The sequence below is a fragment of the Protopterus annectens genome, chromosome 13.part0 (assembly GCF_019279795.1).
Source record: "Protopterus annectens isolate FY-2018-M chromosome 13.part0, PAN1.0, whole genome shotgun sequence".
Lineage (NCBI taxonomy): Eukaryota > Metazoa > Chordata > Ceratodontiformes > Protopteridae > Protopterus > Protopterus annectens.
In genome coordinates this window covers 863292767-863311753 of record NC_056747.1, presented here as the reverse complement: position 1 = coordinate 863311753, position 18987 = coordinate 863292767, and the positions used below count along the sequence as shown (strand labels likewise).

Genomic DNA, 18987 nt, shown 5'->3' with positions numbered 1-18987 from the left:
CTTCCTCAGATTCCAAACCTCCTGACACAGAGGGAAGGGGAATTCATGCATCCCCAATTGCAGACACTCATTTTGGCAGCTTGGCTTATTCCGTAACCCCGAACCAATCTACTATCCTCCGTAAACAGGTACTGGATGTAATCAGTGAAGCCAGATGTCCTAGCACCAGAAAGTCTTATGTGGATAAATGGAAAAGGTTCTGCACCTGGATCCAGGCTAAGGGGCCAATACAGCACATCCCTCCATCCCTCTCATCCTGCATTACTTAGCTGACCTACTACACAGTGGGCTCTCTTTCTCCTCGATAAAATTCACGCCTCTGCTATTTCTGCTCATTTTCTCACTGAGCAGCCCCTCTTCTCCCACCCTTTGATCGAACAGTTCCTGAGAGGGGCATCAACACCAGCTTGGTCCCTTAACTTTGTCTTGGAAAAGCTCACCCTGCCCCCTTTCGAACCAGCTGCTTCTGCAGAGCTAAAATTTCTCTCCTGGAAGACCGCATTTCTTTTGGCCATCACTTCGGGCAGAAGAGTCTGAGCTGCAAGCACTTGTGGCTGTGGAACCCTTCATCATCTTCCATGCAGACAGGGTACCCCTCAGAACTAAGCCATCCTTCAGTGTGGCTCTCAACCAATCCATTCATTTGCCCACCTTCCTTCCTAATCCCCAGAACAAGGAGGAAAGGATTCTTCACTCTCTAGATGTGCACAGACAGCTCAGATTCTATCTGGACAGGACTAAATCCTTCATAAAATCTGATCAATTGCTGGTTAGCTTTGCTACAGGGGCAAAAGGCAAAGCCATCTCCAAGCAAACCATTTCCAAATGGATAGCACAGTGCATCAGTTTCTACTGCAAACAACATGGAAAGCCTACCCCCAAGGGGGTCAGGACACACTCCAGAGCAGCCTCCACCTCTGCAGGTTTCTAGCCAGCCCTTAGTTTCCTTGATTGCCTCCACCCTTTTTTCTCAGTTTTGGGAATCTACCCAAATGTGATGACTGCAACAGTGAAACACGAAGAACATAGTACTGTTGTGTACACTTACCATAAATATAGATGTTCGAATGTATTCACAGTTGCAGTCCTGGTTTCCCTCCCTCCACCCCCCCTTCTTCTCTTTCTTCTTTTTATTACAATTCTTCCCTGTTGTTCTCCTTTCCTTACAAGGGACATATTGGTATTTATTTTCCACTGGTGGGGTTCTTCCACCAGAACCTGGCCTCCTACTTTGGGGACTCCTGACAGGTTAAGGCAAGAAAAACTGATGTAATGGTGTCTGCTGCCTTACTTTGTACTCCTGACGACCTGACGTCAGTGTTCAAGCGACAGCAACCGACCCAGAAATGCTAATTCTCTGGTATTCGGGTCAGCCGAGGGCTGCCCTGGCAGGGATAACCCAAATGTGATGACTGCAACAGTGAATACACTTGAACATCTACATTTATGGTAAGTGTACACAACTGTACTTTATATTTTTACGTATGTATGAGGCATGTCTGATTGGTATAAATAAAGTGTTGATTTCATTACATAATGGACTAGATTTCGCATAGCAGTTAAGTTGCAGTCTTGATATCTGTTGAAGCCTCACTGTTCTGATTCCGTGTATTTTAGCAGCCAAACATAATTCCTGATCTTTCTCTTAGAAGCATATAGCTCTTTTATAGCATAATTGTAGCGTGTGTGTCTGTCTCTCATACTCTAACTTTGTAAATTTTTCCATAAAACATTGTTTATTACATCTTTATGAATTATTCTGTTGTGTTTGCAATGCACATGGAGCTTTTCTTCCATGGATATTTCTGCCAAAAAAAAAAAAGCTTCAGGCTGAATGAGTCCAACTTGTAAGCAAATAGGGATAAGTAAGTAATTTGCATGCGTCTTGAGGCACTTCAAAGCCTTAATTTTCTCTCTCTCTCTGTTTTTGCTACACTGGTTATTTTTCAGCCAACTTTCATTCTGTCTTCTCCGTAACACTGTTTTGTCTGATTGGTCCAAAAATGTTTTTCTATTGCTTTACCACAGACTCGTGCTTAAGGCAGTTTCAGTAGAAGAGCATAGATGCCTGTGTTGACATGCATGAGAAATGAGCAACAATAAATAGGTTGAGTATGCTTAGCGCAAAAAAAGTTTTGAGAACTACTGAAATTAACGATAATACACATCTTTCATTTTTCACTGCATTTAAATTTGATCTTCCTTTATTTTTCTTTAGAGCTGGCCAGAAAAGAGAGAGAGAGAATAAAACAAAACTGGAAAATATTGGAACCACGGATGATGAATGACAGTCTGTAGAAGCTGCAGCAGTGCTCTTTGGCTTCCATGTCAGCAGATTGACTCGACTCCTTTATTCACTGTGACTGCCAAGCGATGCACCATCCTTGCTCCTACCTGCAAAAGTGTACAGAGTTGCCTAGGGAGGGTATTAAGATAGTATTATCTGCCAGTTACCAGAGTACAGTGCCTAATCATGCCGTGTCATGGAGGAAGGAAAGCATTTAATGATTTTCAAAAGTTTTAAAACTGTTTGCAGCAGGTTGCATAGTCTTGAATTTGACAGTTGTTTCAGTGGTACTCAAGAAATACTGCAGCAGTCTTCAATGCATTTCACTTGCTTACTAATTGAGGCCCATTTCTTATTTTTGAAATGCTGTTCTCCGTAAATACTAGGCATTCATTATTGTGTTATGTGAACTGTGCACAAAGCACCTTTTTCCCCAGTAAAGTTGTCTTGTGGGGTCCAAACACCAGGTATTGACAAAAACTCTTGGTGATTCTACTTGTTTAATGGAAAATTCCCTTTATTTTTAAATGCGTATTTGGAATAATGTAAAGACTTGTATACAATATAAAACAAATGTTTTATAATATAGTTTTGATTTCTGATCCTTTTTCTCTTTCTGTGGTGTTATACACTGTTGTCTATGTACTTTTCTTCAGTTTCAGTTTTACATCTCCCCAACCAAAAACAAAAAAAGCTTTTGCAGAAAGAGCTGTTATAGCCTTCTGTGACTTTGGAGGGATTTCTCTTGTCATTTAAACCTTTGTTTGTGTATTCTGTTCTCTGTGAAATTTTCGTAGTATCCTAAGGTTTTACTAAAACAGACCACTTTGAGGTAATATCCGTTAAACATTCCACACATTTACTGCCCTTTGTTGCTCTTGATTCATATTTTGTTTCTGACCATTGGCCTGCCAAAGCCTGTGGGTGTAAGGAAGAGTTCATACAGATGAAGACTGAATTGCACTGATTTTCCTTAATGTCGTATGATTCCTTAGCTGGTGTGTATATGCTCAGCCCATTTATTACATGGAATCCTGCATGCCCCATCACATCCATGATTTAACCCTCCACTAAAGCACTCTCTTGTTCTGTGGCATAGACATCATCATGTACTTCCACCAAACATTCTATTTCTGATATTTTTAGCTTAGTAGCTAACAAGCTATTTATATTAAGGAACCAGTTACACTAAGGCCAAGTTGCAGGGTTTTTAGGTTTTAAACAGGAAATGTGACCTGGTCATTTTTCATAAGTAGTCAGTTAAAATTAACACCTTTGAAATACTAGTCCTCATGATATTAGTAAGAATTGTAGTGCATATTGTATTACTGTTGATACCAAATATAATGAAAAGGATGCCTTTCGGATAGTTTACAATGCAGTGACTATTGTATGGTTTGACGGTATATGCAAAAAGGTTCTTGAGGTCTTGAAAGCAGTGGTTGTCACATCACAGCCAGCACCCAGCATCTAAAAGTTTTTATAAAATGTATAATAATCCTTCATCCAGTTTACCCGGTCACTTAATAGAAAGGTATCCATCCACTTTGCCTTTGGTTTGGGGGAAGTGCTGTATTGTTTTTTGTATGGATCATGGTTTTAGTAGCATTCTTGATGTATAGAAATTTGAGTCCCTGTCAAGTCAGCCCTACTCCAGGAGATGTATGGCCATTTTTGTACAAGCTGACACCTCAACGAAAGTACACATGGCTGCATCCTGGATAAGAGAGACAGTCAGTCTACACCATATTATAGGTTCATAGGTGGGATACTAGGCTATCTGCCCGAAGGCATTTATAAGCCTAGCCAGAATGTGTTGGCTTTTGCCGCCCCCTTAGATTAGTTTCTTGTGCCTCTGTCCAGCAGAGCCACTGAAGTGATCCCCAAGGTAAACTTTGTTTCCCATCCACTCGTCAAGGTTTCTTTTGAAGAGTGTTAGCGAGGAGCTCTGCCTAATGTAGAGTGGAATCTTGTTACAAAGCATGGGAAGTCTCTGGGACAGGAATCTATCCCTCCAGCACATCCTATTTATTGTTGTGGTGAGGTTTAGATCCCTAGAGTGTGTGGATCGAGGGGATAAGGTTTTCTTTAGGTGGAGGATGTCCATCAGTTCTGGGTTGGACATGTATGTCAGGCAGAGATCACCTCTTAGTAGGCGGTATGCAACCAAGTACAACTGGAGTTTCTTCAGTCGAGCTGCATATGGCATCTGTTTGAGGCCATTGATCCTCTTGGTGAGGTACTTCTGTGGTCTTTCCAGCTGTTGCAGGTGTCTTGTAAGATGCATCCCAAATGGGGCGTTGTACTCTATGATGGGTCTGATGAGTAGAGGGGCACAATGACCTGTTTTGATCTGGATGTGAACCCTTTTGTGATTAGGTGGGCCACATAGAAAGATTTTCTAACCACTTTGGCAATGTGATTATCAAAGGTGAGATTACTATCTACTTGGGTCCCGTCTTCCGTATTTAGGGGACTACCACCTATGTGGTAGTTTGTGGGTACTTTTTTTTTTCCAAAGGGGATGACTATGCACTTTTTGGCATTTAGCTTGAGGCCTTGATTTTGACACCAGGTATCCGTCTCAGTGAGACCCTTTTGGAGGATGTCTGTGTCAGCCGGAGAGTCAGTTATAGCCCCTAGTTTGCAGTCGTCTGCGAACTTGGTCAACCATAGTCGTCCTGTGCTTGCCTGTACCTCTGAGAAGTATATGCTGAACAGGAGAGGTCCTAGGACTGAGCCCCGGGGAACACCACTTGTAACCGGTTTAGAGACGGACCTAGCTCCCGCAACTCTCACCATGTGGGTTCTGTCCGTGAGCCAGTTGGCAACCCATCTTGTGACGTAGGGGTTTATGTTCAGGCTGGTGAGCTTGTCTATAATACCAGAATGGGGAATGGTGTTGAAGGCCTTAGCGAGGTCTAGGTAGGCTGTGTGTACCACCTTTCCCTCATCTATAGCCTTGGTAACCATCTCAAAGAAGTCCACGAGGTTTAGAAGGCATGTTCTGCCCTTATCAAAGCCAAACTGGGTAGGGTCCAGTGTTTGGAGCTTCCCAATGTCTCTGTTAATGAGTTCCATGATGATGCTCTCCATAGCCATGCAGACCAAGCTAGTCAGGCTTATAGGGCATTAGTTCCCAGGGTCTGTTGTGGCTCCACCTTTGTGGAGCGGAGTAACCGTTGCTGTGTGCCACTCTATGGGTATGTAGCCTGTGGAGAGGCTGAGTTTGAACAGTGTGTTTAGGTGAGGGGTTAGTCTGGTTTTGAGCTTGTGTAGGACGCAGCCTGGGACACCGTCCAGTCCCATTGATGCTGTGTTTTTGGCTTTGGAGAGGGCTGTTTTAACCTGAATGTCTGTGATTTCAGGGACTCTACATTCTTCTGGTATGGTTATGAGCCCTTTTGGGGGTGAGACGGGGGTGAGGTTTACGCTGAACCTGTCTGTCAGGATGTTGGCGATATTAGTCAGTTCAGTGCATTTTGTGCCATTCTGCACAAACTAGCAGATCTGAGCATTGCCACTTAGATTCTTGACATAGCTAAAGAATGCCTTAGGGTTATCTTTGGAGTCCTTGGCAATTTTTCTTTCAAAGCTCGCCTTGGATGATTTTATGAGGGATCGTAGTTTCTTGCTGATACTGATCAGGGATGTCTTCCCTTCTTGGTATTTTACTCTTTTCTGTACTAGTTTCCTCCTTCTATTGTATAGGTTGTTTATGGCAGAAGTCCACCAGACTGTTTTCCTTTTCTTGGAGGAGTGAGTCTTAGTTTTGCTTGGGATGGCACGATCCATGCATTCTTGTAGCTGCCCGTAGAATGCATTAGTAAAGGATTTTGCAGCTTGGACAGTGTTGTCCTTCAGCATGGGGGCTTTGAAACTTTCCACCTCGGTCTTAAGTAACGTGAAGTTTGCTTTTGAAAAGTTTTTCATGGTGGCTTTCTTGTCCGGGTGTGGGGGTGGAATATGGATATCCAAAGTGATTTGTTTATGGTCAGATCTAACCAGCGAGGGGTTAACCTCTGGTGTGAAACACTGGTTGCCCCATGTTGGTGATGACCAGGTCCAATATGTTGTCACCTCTGGTGGGAGTGTTGACCAGTTGAACCAGGGTGTTTGAGTTTATAAATTCTAGGAAAAGTTGGGCAAGGGAGTTAGTACTTGAGTAGTTCTCCCAGTTAATGTTTGGGTAATTGAAATCACCCAATATTAGGGTGTTTGGTAGGACCTTTGTTTCCCAGTGTTTCCAGAAAAGCGGAATGGGGGTCCTGGGACATGGTGGGTGATCTGTAGCAAGCTACAATTTGAATTGCAGTTTTTCCCATTGTTAGTTGCATGTGGATGATCTCTGAAGCATCATGCTGTGCTACTAACCTGGAGGTGTGGGTATCCTGGATGAATATGGATACGCCTCCGCCTTTTGTATTTCGGATGGGTTCTGTGGCCGAAATGTATGGTATGAGTTGCAGTCGGTAGTGCTGGGGTGCACTCTGGACCCTTAAACCAGGTTTCTAGTACTGCACATATATCGATTTTCTCCATACTGAGGAGTGCCTCGAATGCTTGCATTTTGAGGTTTAGACTTCTGGCATTGAGTAGCATTACCCTCAGTTTTTTGTTACTTGTGCTATTTACGGCGCTGGGTTTGTCTTTTGAGCCTTGCCTAAAAAAGGTACTGTGGGGGTGGCAAGAGCTTTGGCAAGTATTCGAAAGCCTAAGGGTGACCAGTGCAAGCCGTCTCCAGCGAAGCAGCGTGGCTTGTCGAACATGTCATCCCAGGCGGACAGATACTGGATCCCCTTTGAATGACACCAGAAACTTAGCCAATTGTTGAAATTGAGAATTTTTTCTTTATACAGTGGCATCATTCTTGGTGAGGGCAGGATGCTAGTCAGGGTCATACCGGCCTGGGCTACGTGATCAGAGAGCTCTTCCATGTCTCTTTATGTAGTCCAGGGAGGTACGGCTCAGGTCATTCACACCAACATGGACAATGACAGAGTCATATCTGTACTTGTTCTGGAGTGACCTGAGTGGTTGTGTTATGTGGCGGATCCTGGCACCCGACAGGCAGCTAACAGTAACCCTCTCCTTATTCAGCCTAGTGAGTGGGACATCAGTGTGCCTGACTATAGAGTCACCTATTACTAGTATGTTGGGTATGTTATTTTGCCTTAAAGGCTATGATTGCATGGTACACTGGTTTTGTAAAGTATGTTTTTCATGGTTTGTGTTGGGAGTGGAGGTTGCTTGGATGTTTGCTTTGGAGGTGTCTGTTGGTTTTGCAGATTTTTATTTAGAGCCTCCGAGTATGTTTCCATGTATTTGTGTGTTTTTTTGCCAGTGCTGGTTTAATGGGTCTATCTAAGACTGGTGGTGTGATGCAAGTATTTCCCTTCTCCTCTTGACTGTCTGATCCAGTCTTGGGTTGAGAGAGCTTAGCCTCTAGTTTGGCTGTATAACTACATCTCTCTCATGTATTAGTGTTTGGTGGCAGGAGGAGGGGGTTGTCTGTGTATATGAGGCAGTTGTAACATTGCCTCAAAATGCCCAGATTCACCAGTTGGACTGGAGTGTACACCTGAAACTGCCCTTTGGACATGCCTGGATAGGTACAGTGAACTGTTTTACTGGATGGCTGGTAAGGTCAAATAGAGAACCTTGTCCTTCTGTACAATACAGGAGGGTCTAGTGCTAGGGTTTATAAGTGCTTGCTATAATTTTTAGCAAGTGCCAGGCTGATTCATTTCTTTGCCACTGATACTTGGTACTTAGCCTCAGAGCTGCTGTCTACTGAATTCTTCAAAAGATGGGTAGATCTACTTTATCTGCTTAAACATGATGTGCTGAACCACTTACATTTTGCCACAGTTGCATAGGCCAGGGAATATTCACATTCAGCAGCTAGTGTAAAAAGTATGTGTTGCAGGTAGGCAAACCCCCCTTACATTTCTTGAAGTGACAGCTCTGCTGTAATATAATGCCTCCAAGGTTGCTCAGAGTTGGAAAAAGTGTTTTTACAGACAGTTTCTGTATGTGAATTTCTTGCACTTGAATGCACAGTTAAGCATTCATCTGCAAGTAACTGAGCAGATGAATGTCAATTCAGTAAAAGTCAGCCTAGACAGGAGAGGTACCAGTAATGCTGGATACGTTAACATGAACTCTGGGTGTCAGTTGCCAGTTAGAAAAATTATTTATCACAAGTAGCTACCAAGAGTGGTAACACCACAGAGGGTCTTTAGCAGGTTAAGCATTAAAGCTACAGACACAAATGTCAGCTGCAACTTAAGTTAAAGTAAAAATTACAAAGAGTTTAGACAGAAATGGCCAGCACCAGTAATGGCACACAAGCTGAGACAAAAATTGAAAAGGAAAACATTAAGGCCGGGACATGGCGTAATTCTGATGGGGAAAACCTATAGACAGTGCTTCTGTCAGTCTGATAATGGATAAAGTGAACACCATAGACACTCAACTTTATGAGCCTGTGAAAAGGACTGACCACAAGATTAGAGAAGTAGAGCAGGCTCATCACAATCAATTGCCGTCCTTGAGGTGCAAAATTAGTAAAATGGGGAGTCGCTCATGTAGTGGAGGACCGGTTAAAATGGAAATGCTAGAGCAAAGATTATTAGGTTTGGAAAACTCTGCTCAGCAAAAGAGCTTAACATTTGTTAGGAATACTAGGGAAGAGAATGTGGCAGTGGTGTCCAAATTGCTTAGGGAATAGTCACCCATTCCACTATGAGATAGTAATAGAGCATATAGGATTTTTACACCAGGTCCTGCCTTGAATGCAAGACAGCTCTGCCAGGTGATTCTTTGTTTTGCAACATTTGGTCTGAAAGAATGCCTGCTTGCATAAATCTGGAAACCAGGCAAAAAAAAAGTTTATATGGGTAGTAGACAATATTTGTGGAACAAGACTGTTGTGTTGAGACACATAGGGGAAGACGTATCACCTCAATGCAAAATCTATCCATCCACCCACAACTCCCTTTTTCCATTTTTGCACATGAGATCGGGGGGGGGGGGTCACTTCAGCAGTGACAATTATCTAGACCCAAGATTACACCACTGGGTAGCTAGCCCTGCCATGGCTGATGTCCTTCTATTCAATGTTGCAGTATTCTTTACATATGGGTTGTATTCCGCCCAACGACCTGACGTCTGGCCTGCATACAAAAGCTTGAAGCCACTGCCTGTACATGGGACGTCACACGAAGGCACGGATAACGACGGCTATAAAAGGGGCATCTGCACTTAGTCTTCACAGCTTTTTCACAACCATTCAGAAAGGTTGGCTTGTACTTTTGGTCTGTCGTTGGATGTTGCTGGTTTCGCCTTTCAGCTTCAGATAAGTACCTTGTTGGGGATTTAATTTGTTGCTACTGCCTCTTATTGTTGTTAATGTCATCCAGGAAGGGCAAGTGTAGGTCTGGAAGGCAAATACCACATAAGGATAATCATGAGTTTTGCGTGTTCTGTTTAGGGCCTACTCACAACCATCGCTCTTCTTCTTTGTGTAAGGCCTTTGTACATAAGATGTTGCATAGTCATCTGTCTGCTTTAAATCTCTATTTAGAAAATCAGGGACTCAAACGCCTGGCTAGGGACATGGAGCGATCCAGCAGTTCTTCTCAGACATCTGTGAAGAGGAAGGTCAACAAAGCTAGGCCTGAAACCCTTTTACCTGCGCCTTCTCCCTCCGACGTACCCCTTGAGGTTGGTAAAAACCCAGCAGTGCATTCGGAAGCAGGATCCGCTTCTTCATTGGGTACCGCAGTGGATGCCATCAGAAGTGGGGATCCTAGCACTTACAAGGCTATGCAGATGTCCGTTTTGGACAACTTGGGGGAACCAAGGCTTGTTATTTTGGAAGACTCAAGAACCATTCCTGCCCCTCAGTTTAAGGAAGTGTCAAATGTAAGGGCTATATCCACCCGTCCTCCTCAACAAGAGAAACATGTTAAGCAGCAGAAGACAAGGCATTCCACCATTCCTTCCACACTTCTGTCAGATTGGGATGCTTTCTCACAGGGTCTCATTAAGGCTCTGATGGCCTTGAGGCCTTCAGCTTCTCCTATTTCTGTGCCTGCCTTTTCCTCGTCTCCTGTGCTGCCGTCGAGGTCTCAGTGATCTTCTGTGCAGGCTGGGGTATTTCAGGTTCATGAGTCTGATTCTGAGGAGTCTTCTTCAGATGAAGAGACTTTACCTGACTCTACCGAAATACCTTCCCCTCTGGAATATGGTTTTCCAGAGGAAGAGTCTAATGGAGGGATTCCCTCATAGAAGAGGTTTCCTTTGGGGAAACAGTAAAATGCGGGAATTCTTTGTGGGATTCCTCTCAAATTTCAGAGGAGCAAAAAAGATATTATGATCTTGTCCAGTTGAGGCTCCCGCTCCTTCAACAGATGTTCTTCGTGTTTCACTGTTGCTGTCCTCACATGTGGGTTATCCCTGCCAGGGTAGCCCTCTGCCGGCCCGAATACCAGAGGCTTAGTATTTCTGCGTCGATTGCTGTTGCTTGAGGACTGATGTCAGGTCGTCCGTATAAAGTAAGGCAGCTGACGCCGTTACACCAGTCTTTCTTGCCGCGGAGCCCGAAGCAGAAGCAGTTCGCACGAGTGCAGGTCGGCCACTACCCGAGTTTAGTCTTCCAAATTGAAGCTGAAGTCTTCTAAAGCTTAGTACCCCATTGGGGATCCTTTTTTTTTTTTGCACTAACCGATGTCAGAAAAAGTTAACAATTGTGTAGCCTGTGGAAAGCAAATACCACGCCGAGACTTTCATTCTTATTGCACCACTTGCTTAGGCCCAGACCACCACGTCCCCTGCTGTCGCTTCTGTGCTTTGTTCAACACCAGAACTGTACGTTGTCGGGCTCTTATTGTAGCTAGATATTTTCACTTACAGTCCTCGAATTCTTATATGGCTTTGGTAAGTCATCCAACAGCAGATCTTCCAAAAAGACGACACTTCTGTTAAGCTAGTCGTCACTTCTCCGGTCCGCAGTGAAGCACTTTTGCAGCCCCTGATGCCTGCTTCTGTGGATTCACAGGCCGCTGCCGAGACCCTTTCGGAGTCCAGTATGCCGCAAACCTCTTCTTCGACTAAGGATCCTGCGATTGTCTCTCCCTTGAATGGGTCCTAAGCTGCTGAGCAGGTACTGGCTTCCGAGGAATTCCTTCACACTACCGATTCTCAACACAAACTGATTTCTTTCGCATCAATTCTGCAAGTCAAGTAACTAAACACACTTTGCACTGTGGTTTTGACAACCTAGAAGCTTCTTGCAGGGTAGCAGTCACCAGTTCTTTCCTTAGAAGGCATGCATGGCTTAAGGAACAGCCGTTGCCAGACCATGTTAAATCTAAATTGTTGGATGCCCCCTTGCACAAAGACAACTTATTTGGCACTAAGGCAGAAGAGGTCTTAAAAAAGGTGGAAGAAAAAGCAAAATCTATGCAGACAGTTAAGGATTTCTTACAGGTCCAGCCACCCAGGTTCCACAGGCATTGCCCCTCCAAGCACTGCTCCTTTCCTGCTCACACCAGGCAAGTTCAGTCCAGACTTTGTGGAAGCAGACCCCCCCCCCCCCCACAGACAGCAGCCACAGGGAATGCAGAGATCTAAACAGTGGACGTCCTCCACTTCAAAAACAGGGAGATGATGTCCTTCAAGGATGCATCTGCAGTCCTTACAAATGGGTTGTCCTGTTGTCAGGCAGCCCTTCGGTCGGCCGGATTCCAAAGTCTGGGTCTGGCCTCGGCTGGTGTCGCACTTCACCCGACGTCATAGCTGCAGTTCTTCGGGTATAAAGGCATCAGCCAACGCCATTTTCCTTAGTCTTTCTTGCCGCGTGGCGCCCGAAGCAGAAGCTGTTCGCAAGTGCCGGTCGGTCAGAACCAGAGATTACTACTACCGAATACTACTTCGAAGACTTCTAAAAAGCTAAGTACCCCGTTGGGGACTCTCTCTTGCCTCAGCCGATGTCAGAAAAAGTGAATAATTGTTTAACTTGTGGGAAACAAATACCTCATAAAGATTTCCACTCTTACTGCTTACCTTGTTTAGGCCCAGACCACGACGTCGCAGCTTGTCTAGCCTGTGTTTCTTTTAACCGACGGACGCTTAGACGTCGGTCGGAATTTGCTGAGCAGTTTTTTGGCTCTGATTTTGCTTATATTATGCCGTCGGATCCTCCGACTTCACAAATATCCAAAAAACGCAAGGAAAAGGACCGACACTCGCAGTCCGCGGTTTCAGCCGAAACCGCAGTTAAGCCAACCGCGAGTGTCTCGGTTTCGGCTGAAACCGAGCAAGCGGTTCTTCCTTCAGCCGAAAACATGCCTTCTACCGAGGCCTCTTCATGGAATCGGCTTCTGAAATCCAACCTTCGGTTGCGGTTTCTCAGGAATTATCTGACACTATTCCCTTGGATATCTCAACTCCTGCACGTGGAGCTGCTAGGCCTCCTGCAGCCATGTCCATTAAGGCCTTTGCCAGGGCTAAAGCAGCTAAAGCTACAAAAACTGTGCCTGTTAAGACCCCCTCTCACAGGCCCAGCTCCAGTTCCCAAATGCTTTCCTTGGCAGAGGATCTTATTTCTTTAATCCGGGGATCCCAACCTCATCCAGACAGGGCCTCTCATCCACCTCCAGAGAAGAGGCCTAGAGCAGAGCCCCTGAGCCAGTGTCCACAGATGATTCCTCTGATGATTCAGATAATACAGACCCTCCAGAGGCTCTTTATTCCCCTTACGAAGACTCTGATGCTGAAGAGTCCATCCCTTCTGCCTCTCCACCTGAGGAATTTTCCTTTGGGGAAACCTTGCATGCTATGAGGGAACATTTTCAGTGGCAGGGCCAAGATTTTTCAGACTCAGAAAAGGCTTAGAACCTTTTTGCATTTACCACAACATAGGCCTTTAGCTATACCTCCAGTTCTTTCTGTTGTAGATGATGCATTTAATGATGCTTGTACTGCTCCTGATTCATTACCTCCGGCCCCTGCTAAGCCCGATAGGTACTACAGGGTCCCGGACACACATCACCATTTATACAAGGCTCCTTTTGCAGATCCCGAGACTATCTCCCAGGGGCCTAAGGCTGTAGCAACTACCTCTGCTAAAAATCCCCTCCCCTCTGAAAGGGATTCCAGGTCCTTAGAGAGATGGGGTAAAAAAGTTTATCTGCGACTCTGTCAGCTAGGGCCTTGAACTGTCAATTTCATATGATTCAATATCAAGAATTTATGCTTGACCAGTTAACTAAAAAACTGTCCTCTGATGAACCTTTTGATAAGAAGTATGTTCAGGAAATGGTACATAACATTCAGCAAGTTAGTAACCATTCTTTAAAATGCGGCTATGATGCACTGGAGGCTTCCTTTAGATCAGCCATGACTGGCACAGTTATCAGAAGGCATGCATGGTTGAAAGAGCAGGCCTTACCGGACCATGTCAAATCAAAACTGTTAGATGCTCCCATGGACAAGGCCAATTTATTTGGTTCTCCTGCACAACAGGTACTGAAGAAGATGGAGGAGAAGGCAAAATCTGTACAAACAGTGAAAGATTTCTTACAGGTCCAACCTCCAAGGTTTAGCAGGAATTGGCCCTCCAAAACTTGGTCCTTTCCAGACTCCTCTAAAGCACAGAGAGGCAGGAACAGGCGATCAAGAGGCAGAAACCAATCCAGGGGTGCCTACAGGGGACGCCAGTGGCAGGGTAACAACCAGCGAGGCACAGATACAACCACCATCACTGCAACAGGACAATCACAGTGACTTGGCTCTGGCACCGCCTACCAGGGAACAACTAAAAGCACCCTTAGGCGGAAAGCTAGCCTTATTCTCAATAAACGGTCCTTACATCACAAGAGACAAGTGGATTTTACAGACAATAGACCAAGGCTACAGGTTCCACTTCCATACTCTACCAGGGAAGAGAGGAATGCCAAACCTACCGCCAAATCAAAAGGCAGAAGCCCTAAAACAAATATCTCAATTATTAAATATGAGAGCTGTGGAAACGGTACCATCTATGGAGCAAGGAAAGGGATTTTACTCCAGACTCTTCCTGGTACCAAGAAAAGAGAGCAAATGGAGACCTATTCTCGACCTGTCTGCTTTAAACACATTCCTCATTGTTCCAAAATTCAAAATGCTGACTCTACAGCAGCTTCTTCCCATGCTGGGCAAGGAGTCTTGGCTGGTATCTCTAGATCTCAAGGAGGCATACCTGCACGTCCCCATACGACCAAATTGCAGAAGATACCTCAGATTTCTTGCAGGATCAGAGCATTATCAATTCTCAGCATTGCCCTTTGGCTTATCTACTGCGCCCAGAGTGTTCACGAAATGCCTGGCATCAGTAATTGCTCATTGCAGGCTTCAGGGAATCCAAATTTACCCCTACCTGGACGACTGCCTGATACAAGCGGACAACAAAAACAAGCTAACAGAAGACTTACAAAGAGTCATTTACCTGCTGCAAGCCCTGGGATATACAGTCAATATAAAAAAGTCAAGGCTGATACCATCCCAAAGAATAACCTTTCTAGGTGCAGAGCTGGACACATCAAAGCAAATGGCATTCCTAACTGCAGAAAAGCAAGAGCAACTACCTCTCTACTTCTTGGCATTAACAAAGCAGAACCATCTAACAGCAAGAAAAGTACTGCAAGCCCTGGGCTTCATGGCATCCTGCATAATACTGGTCCCTCATGCCAGACTGCATATGAGGAAGCTACAGTGGTACCTAAAGAATTTATGGTCTCAACACAAGCACAGCCTAGAAACCAAAATTCCAATAATCCCATGCCTGAAGCAAGAGTTCCTATGGTGGGCTCAGGCCTGTCAATCAAACACAGGATTGCCCTTCTACAGCATTCAACCAAGCCAAACCATCACGACGGATGCCTCAGACCTCGGTTGAGGGGCCCACATGCTGGACAAGTGCATACAAGGCTTATGGACTCGAGACCAGCTGCACTTACACATAAATCTAAAGGAAATGCTGGCAGTAAAATTGGCAATCCAGACATTCAGACCATTTCTCCGAGAAGGTCAATTGATGATAAGGACAGACAACACCACAGTTATGTGGTACATAGGGAGGCACACATTCATACCCTCTATGCCGGATGGCACTGGACCTATGGAATGTGGCTCTGAGCTACAACATTCAGTTACAAGCAATTTTTGTACCTGGAAAAGAAAACATTCTAGCAGACATATTAAGCAGGACTACCACGGATGCCCACGAATGGATGCTGCATCCGGACATCTTCAGAGCCATTACAAGAAAATGGGGACTCCCAGAAATAGACTTATTTGCATCCCCACGCAATCACCAGCTAAAGAAATTCTGCACAAGGACGTACCACCCACATGCTTGGAAGGTGGACTCCCTATCTTTCAGTTGGAAGAACCTGATAGCATATGCATTCCCACCACTTCCTTTGATGCACAAGGTGCTATTGAAGATCAAAGAGGACCGTCCAAGGATCATTCTGATAGCTCCAGACTGGCGAAGGCAACATTGGTACCCATTACTAAGGAGCATGTCTCAGGAACAAATATGGACTCTACCCCTGGTTCCATTGCTGTTAACACAGAACAACTTCAACATCCTGCATCCAAGCCTGAAAACTCTACAGCTGACTGCCTGGAACATTACATAAGATCAGTTAGCCCAAATTTATCACAAAGGGTTAAAGACATTATCCTTGAGGCTCACAGGCCCTCAACAAGGAAAAATTATGCAGCAAAATGGAAAAGATATCTCATTTGGAGTACTGCAAAGGGAGAAGATGTGTCACTGGTAAACATAGCCAATATCCTGGAATACTTGGCAGAGCTCTTCCACACAGGCCTGTCCTATTCTTCCATTAAGATACATGCATCAGCAATTTCAGCAGAATACAGCTTGGATCCTCCTGTCTTCTCGCATCCTCTGCTCAGGCAGTTTCTGAGAGGAATTAAAATGTAAAACCTCCTAGGAAACCACCATTGCCAGCATGGGACTTGAACTTTGTGCTAGAAAAATTGACACTTCCTCCTTTCGAACCAGCAGCAACAGCAGAATTACAATACTTATCATGGAAGACTGCTTTCCTACTGGCAATCACTTCAGCAAGAAGGGTATCTGAGCTACAGGCATTAATGGCAGTGCAACCCTTCCTGATCTTCCATCAAGATAGAGTGTCCATGAGAACAAATCCTACTTTTATGCCTAAGGTGGTATCCAGAGTATCTTTAAATCAGGCTATCCACCTACCTACATTCTTCCCCAACCCACAGAACAGGGAGAAAGACTGTTGCATACCTTGGATGTACATAGACAGTTACGCTACTACCTGGACAGGACCAAGGGCAATAGAAAACTGACCAGCTACTGGTAGCATATGCAACAGGAAGGGAAGGAAAAGCAATTTCAAAACAGACAATCTCCAAGTGGATAGGAAATTGCATTAGATTTTGTTATTCCTACCATGGAAAGAAAACTCCAGAGAACATCAGGCCTCACTCTACAAGGGCTACAGCCACTACCACAGCTTTCTTACGAGGAGTGGCTACCAAGGACATTATAGAGGCTGCTACTTGGACCTCCGTGCATACATTTGCCAAGCATTATAACTTACCTTTATACTCTAGATCCCGAGCAGGTTTTGCCACTGCTGTTTTACAGGGGATCCTAACTACACCATAATCTCTTCTTTCCTCCTCCCCTAGTTTGGCTATGGTATTCTACCCATTTGTAAGGACTGCAGATGCATCCTTGAAGGACATAGTACAGTTTTGTACCTACCATAAATGTAGATGTCCGATAGGAATGCATCTGCAGTCAGGATTACCCACCCGCCTTCCCCTCTGTGGTACTCCTAGGGTATTTATCCATCTTATAGCTTGCTGGGGGGGGATCTATTATGGTGTATTTGTTTGTATATATGTACATACATGCTTATTTTTTGTGTTTGCTCTCTACTATTTGGAAACATTGGCATTTATCCAAATTTAGCCTTCCAAGAGGGCACCTGGCATCTGGGGCAAGAAACACTGAGGAAAATGGCGTCGGCTGATGCCTTTATACCCGAAGAACTGCAGCTATGACGTCAGGTGAAGTGCGACACCAGCCGAGGCCAGACCCAGACTTTGGAATCCGGCCGACCGAAGGGCTGCCTGACGACAGGACAACCCATTTGTAAGGACTGCAGATGCATTCCTATCGGACATCTACATTTATGGTAGGTACAAAACTGTACTTTCTTCGTGTTTCACTGTTGCAGTCATTACATTTGGGTTAGTTGCTTGCAGTAGCCGTCAGTCGGCCTGATTAACAAAGTCTTGGGTCCTACGTCAGTTGCTGTCTCTTCTTCCATGACGTCAGGTCGCCAGGGGTATAAAACATGCAGCTGACGTCATTACATCGGTCTTTCTTGCCATGCGGTACCTGAAGCAGAAGCAGTTAGCAAGTTCCGGTCGGCAGACTCCTGAAATGTTTGTTTTCGAGTTTCAGAACCGAAGTCTTCAACTAAAAGCTAAGTACCCCGTTAGGGAAACTTTTTTTCGCTCTAATCTGATGTCAGTAAAAGTAAATAATTGCATTTCTTGTGGAAAGCAAATACCTTATAAAGATTTTCATTCGTATTGTATTCCTTGCCTAGGCCCTGAACAAGAAGTACCTCGCTGTCAGGTTTGTGTCTTATTTAAACCACGAACTATACATCGGTATATTTGCGCTTCTAAATGTTTTGGTGCTCGGTTCAATTATCCTATGTCTTCGGTAAGCCATTCGACTACCGACATTCTGAAAAAAACACAAGGATAAAGACAGACAGGCCACCCAGTTCGCCAGTACTCAGTGAGGTGCTTTTGCAGCCCCTGATACCCGCTACTTCAGATTCGCAGGCCTCTACTGAGACCCATTTGGATGCCTTGTATGCCGTGAGATGCTTCAACTGTGGAACCTGCGGATGTCACTTAAAAAACAGGGAGTTCTAAACCACCCCCCTTATGGTAAGAATTCACAATGACTCCTTCCCCACCCCCTCTCTCTGGCCACCTTCACTTACCCCTAAGAGGAAAACTCTCCATTCATGCAAGCGTCTGGGTTGCCATTACCAACAACCATTGGGTTCTCAACATAGCCACGCTGCTTCGCAAGGGACTGCTTGCACCTGTCACCCCTGGGATTCCGGATATTGGCAAAGGCTCTTGCCACCCCCATAGTGCCTTTTTTAGGCAAGGCTCAAATTCTAAACCTACCACCCTAGAACACAAAAATGGAAAAAAACTAAGGGTAATGCTTCTCAATGCCAGAAGTCTCAATCTCAAAATGCACGCACTCGAGGCCCTTCTCAGTATGGAGAACATCGATGTCTGTGCTGTGACAGAAACCTGGTTCAAAGCTCCTGAGAGCACCCCAGCACTATCAGGTTTTACCTCATATCATGCGTTCCGGCCCCAAAATCCGGACAATACTAAGAAAGGGGGGGTATCCATATTCATCAAGGACACCCACACCTCAAGATTGGTGGCAACGCACGATGCATCGGAGACCATCCAGGTGCAATTAACCATAGGCAAGACTGCTCTGCAAATTGTAGCATGTTACAGGCCACCCTCACAAACTCAGGAACCTCACATGGCTTTCCTGAAAACACTGGAGGGGATAAATGTATCTCCAAACA

The 18987-nt window shown here is 44.9% G+C and overlaps 1 protein-coding gene across 1 annotated transcript in view; it reads left to right on the top strand.

Moving 5' to 3' along the window:
* DDX52 (DExD-box helicase 52) overlaps positions 1–2875 on the top strand; it is a gene marked incomplete in the record, with an annotated part of 916355 nt that extends 913480 nt beyond the window's left edge. Inside the window, 1 exon segment of the mRNA XM_044054582.1 lies at positions 2219–2875. Within this exon segment, the coding sequence (XP_043910517.1) occupies positions 2219–2288 (70 nt within the window).
* Between the last annotated feature and the right edge of the window lie 16112 nt (positions 2876–18987).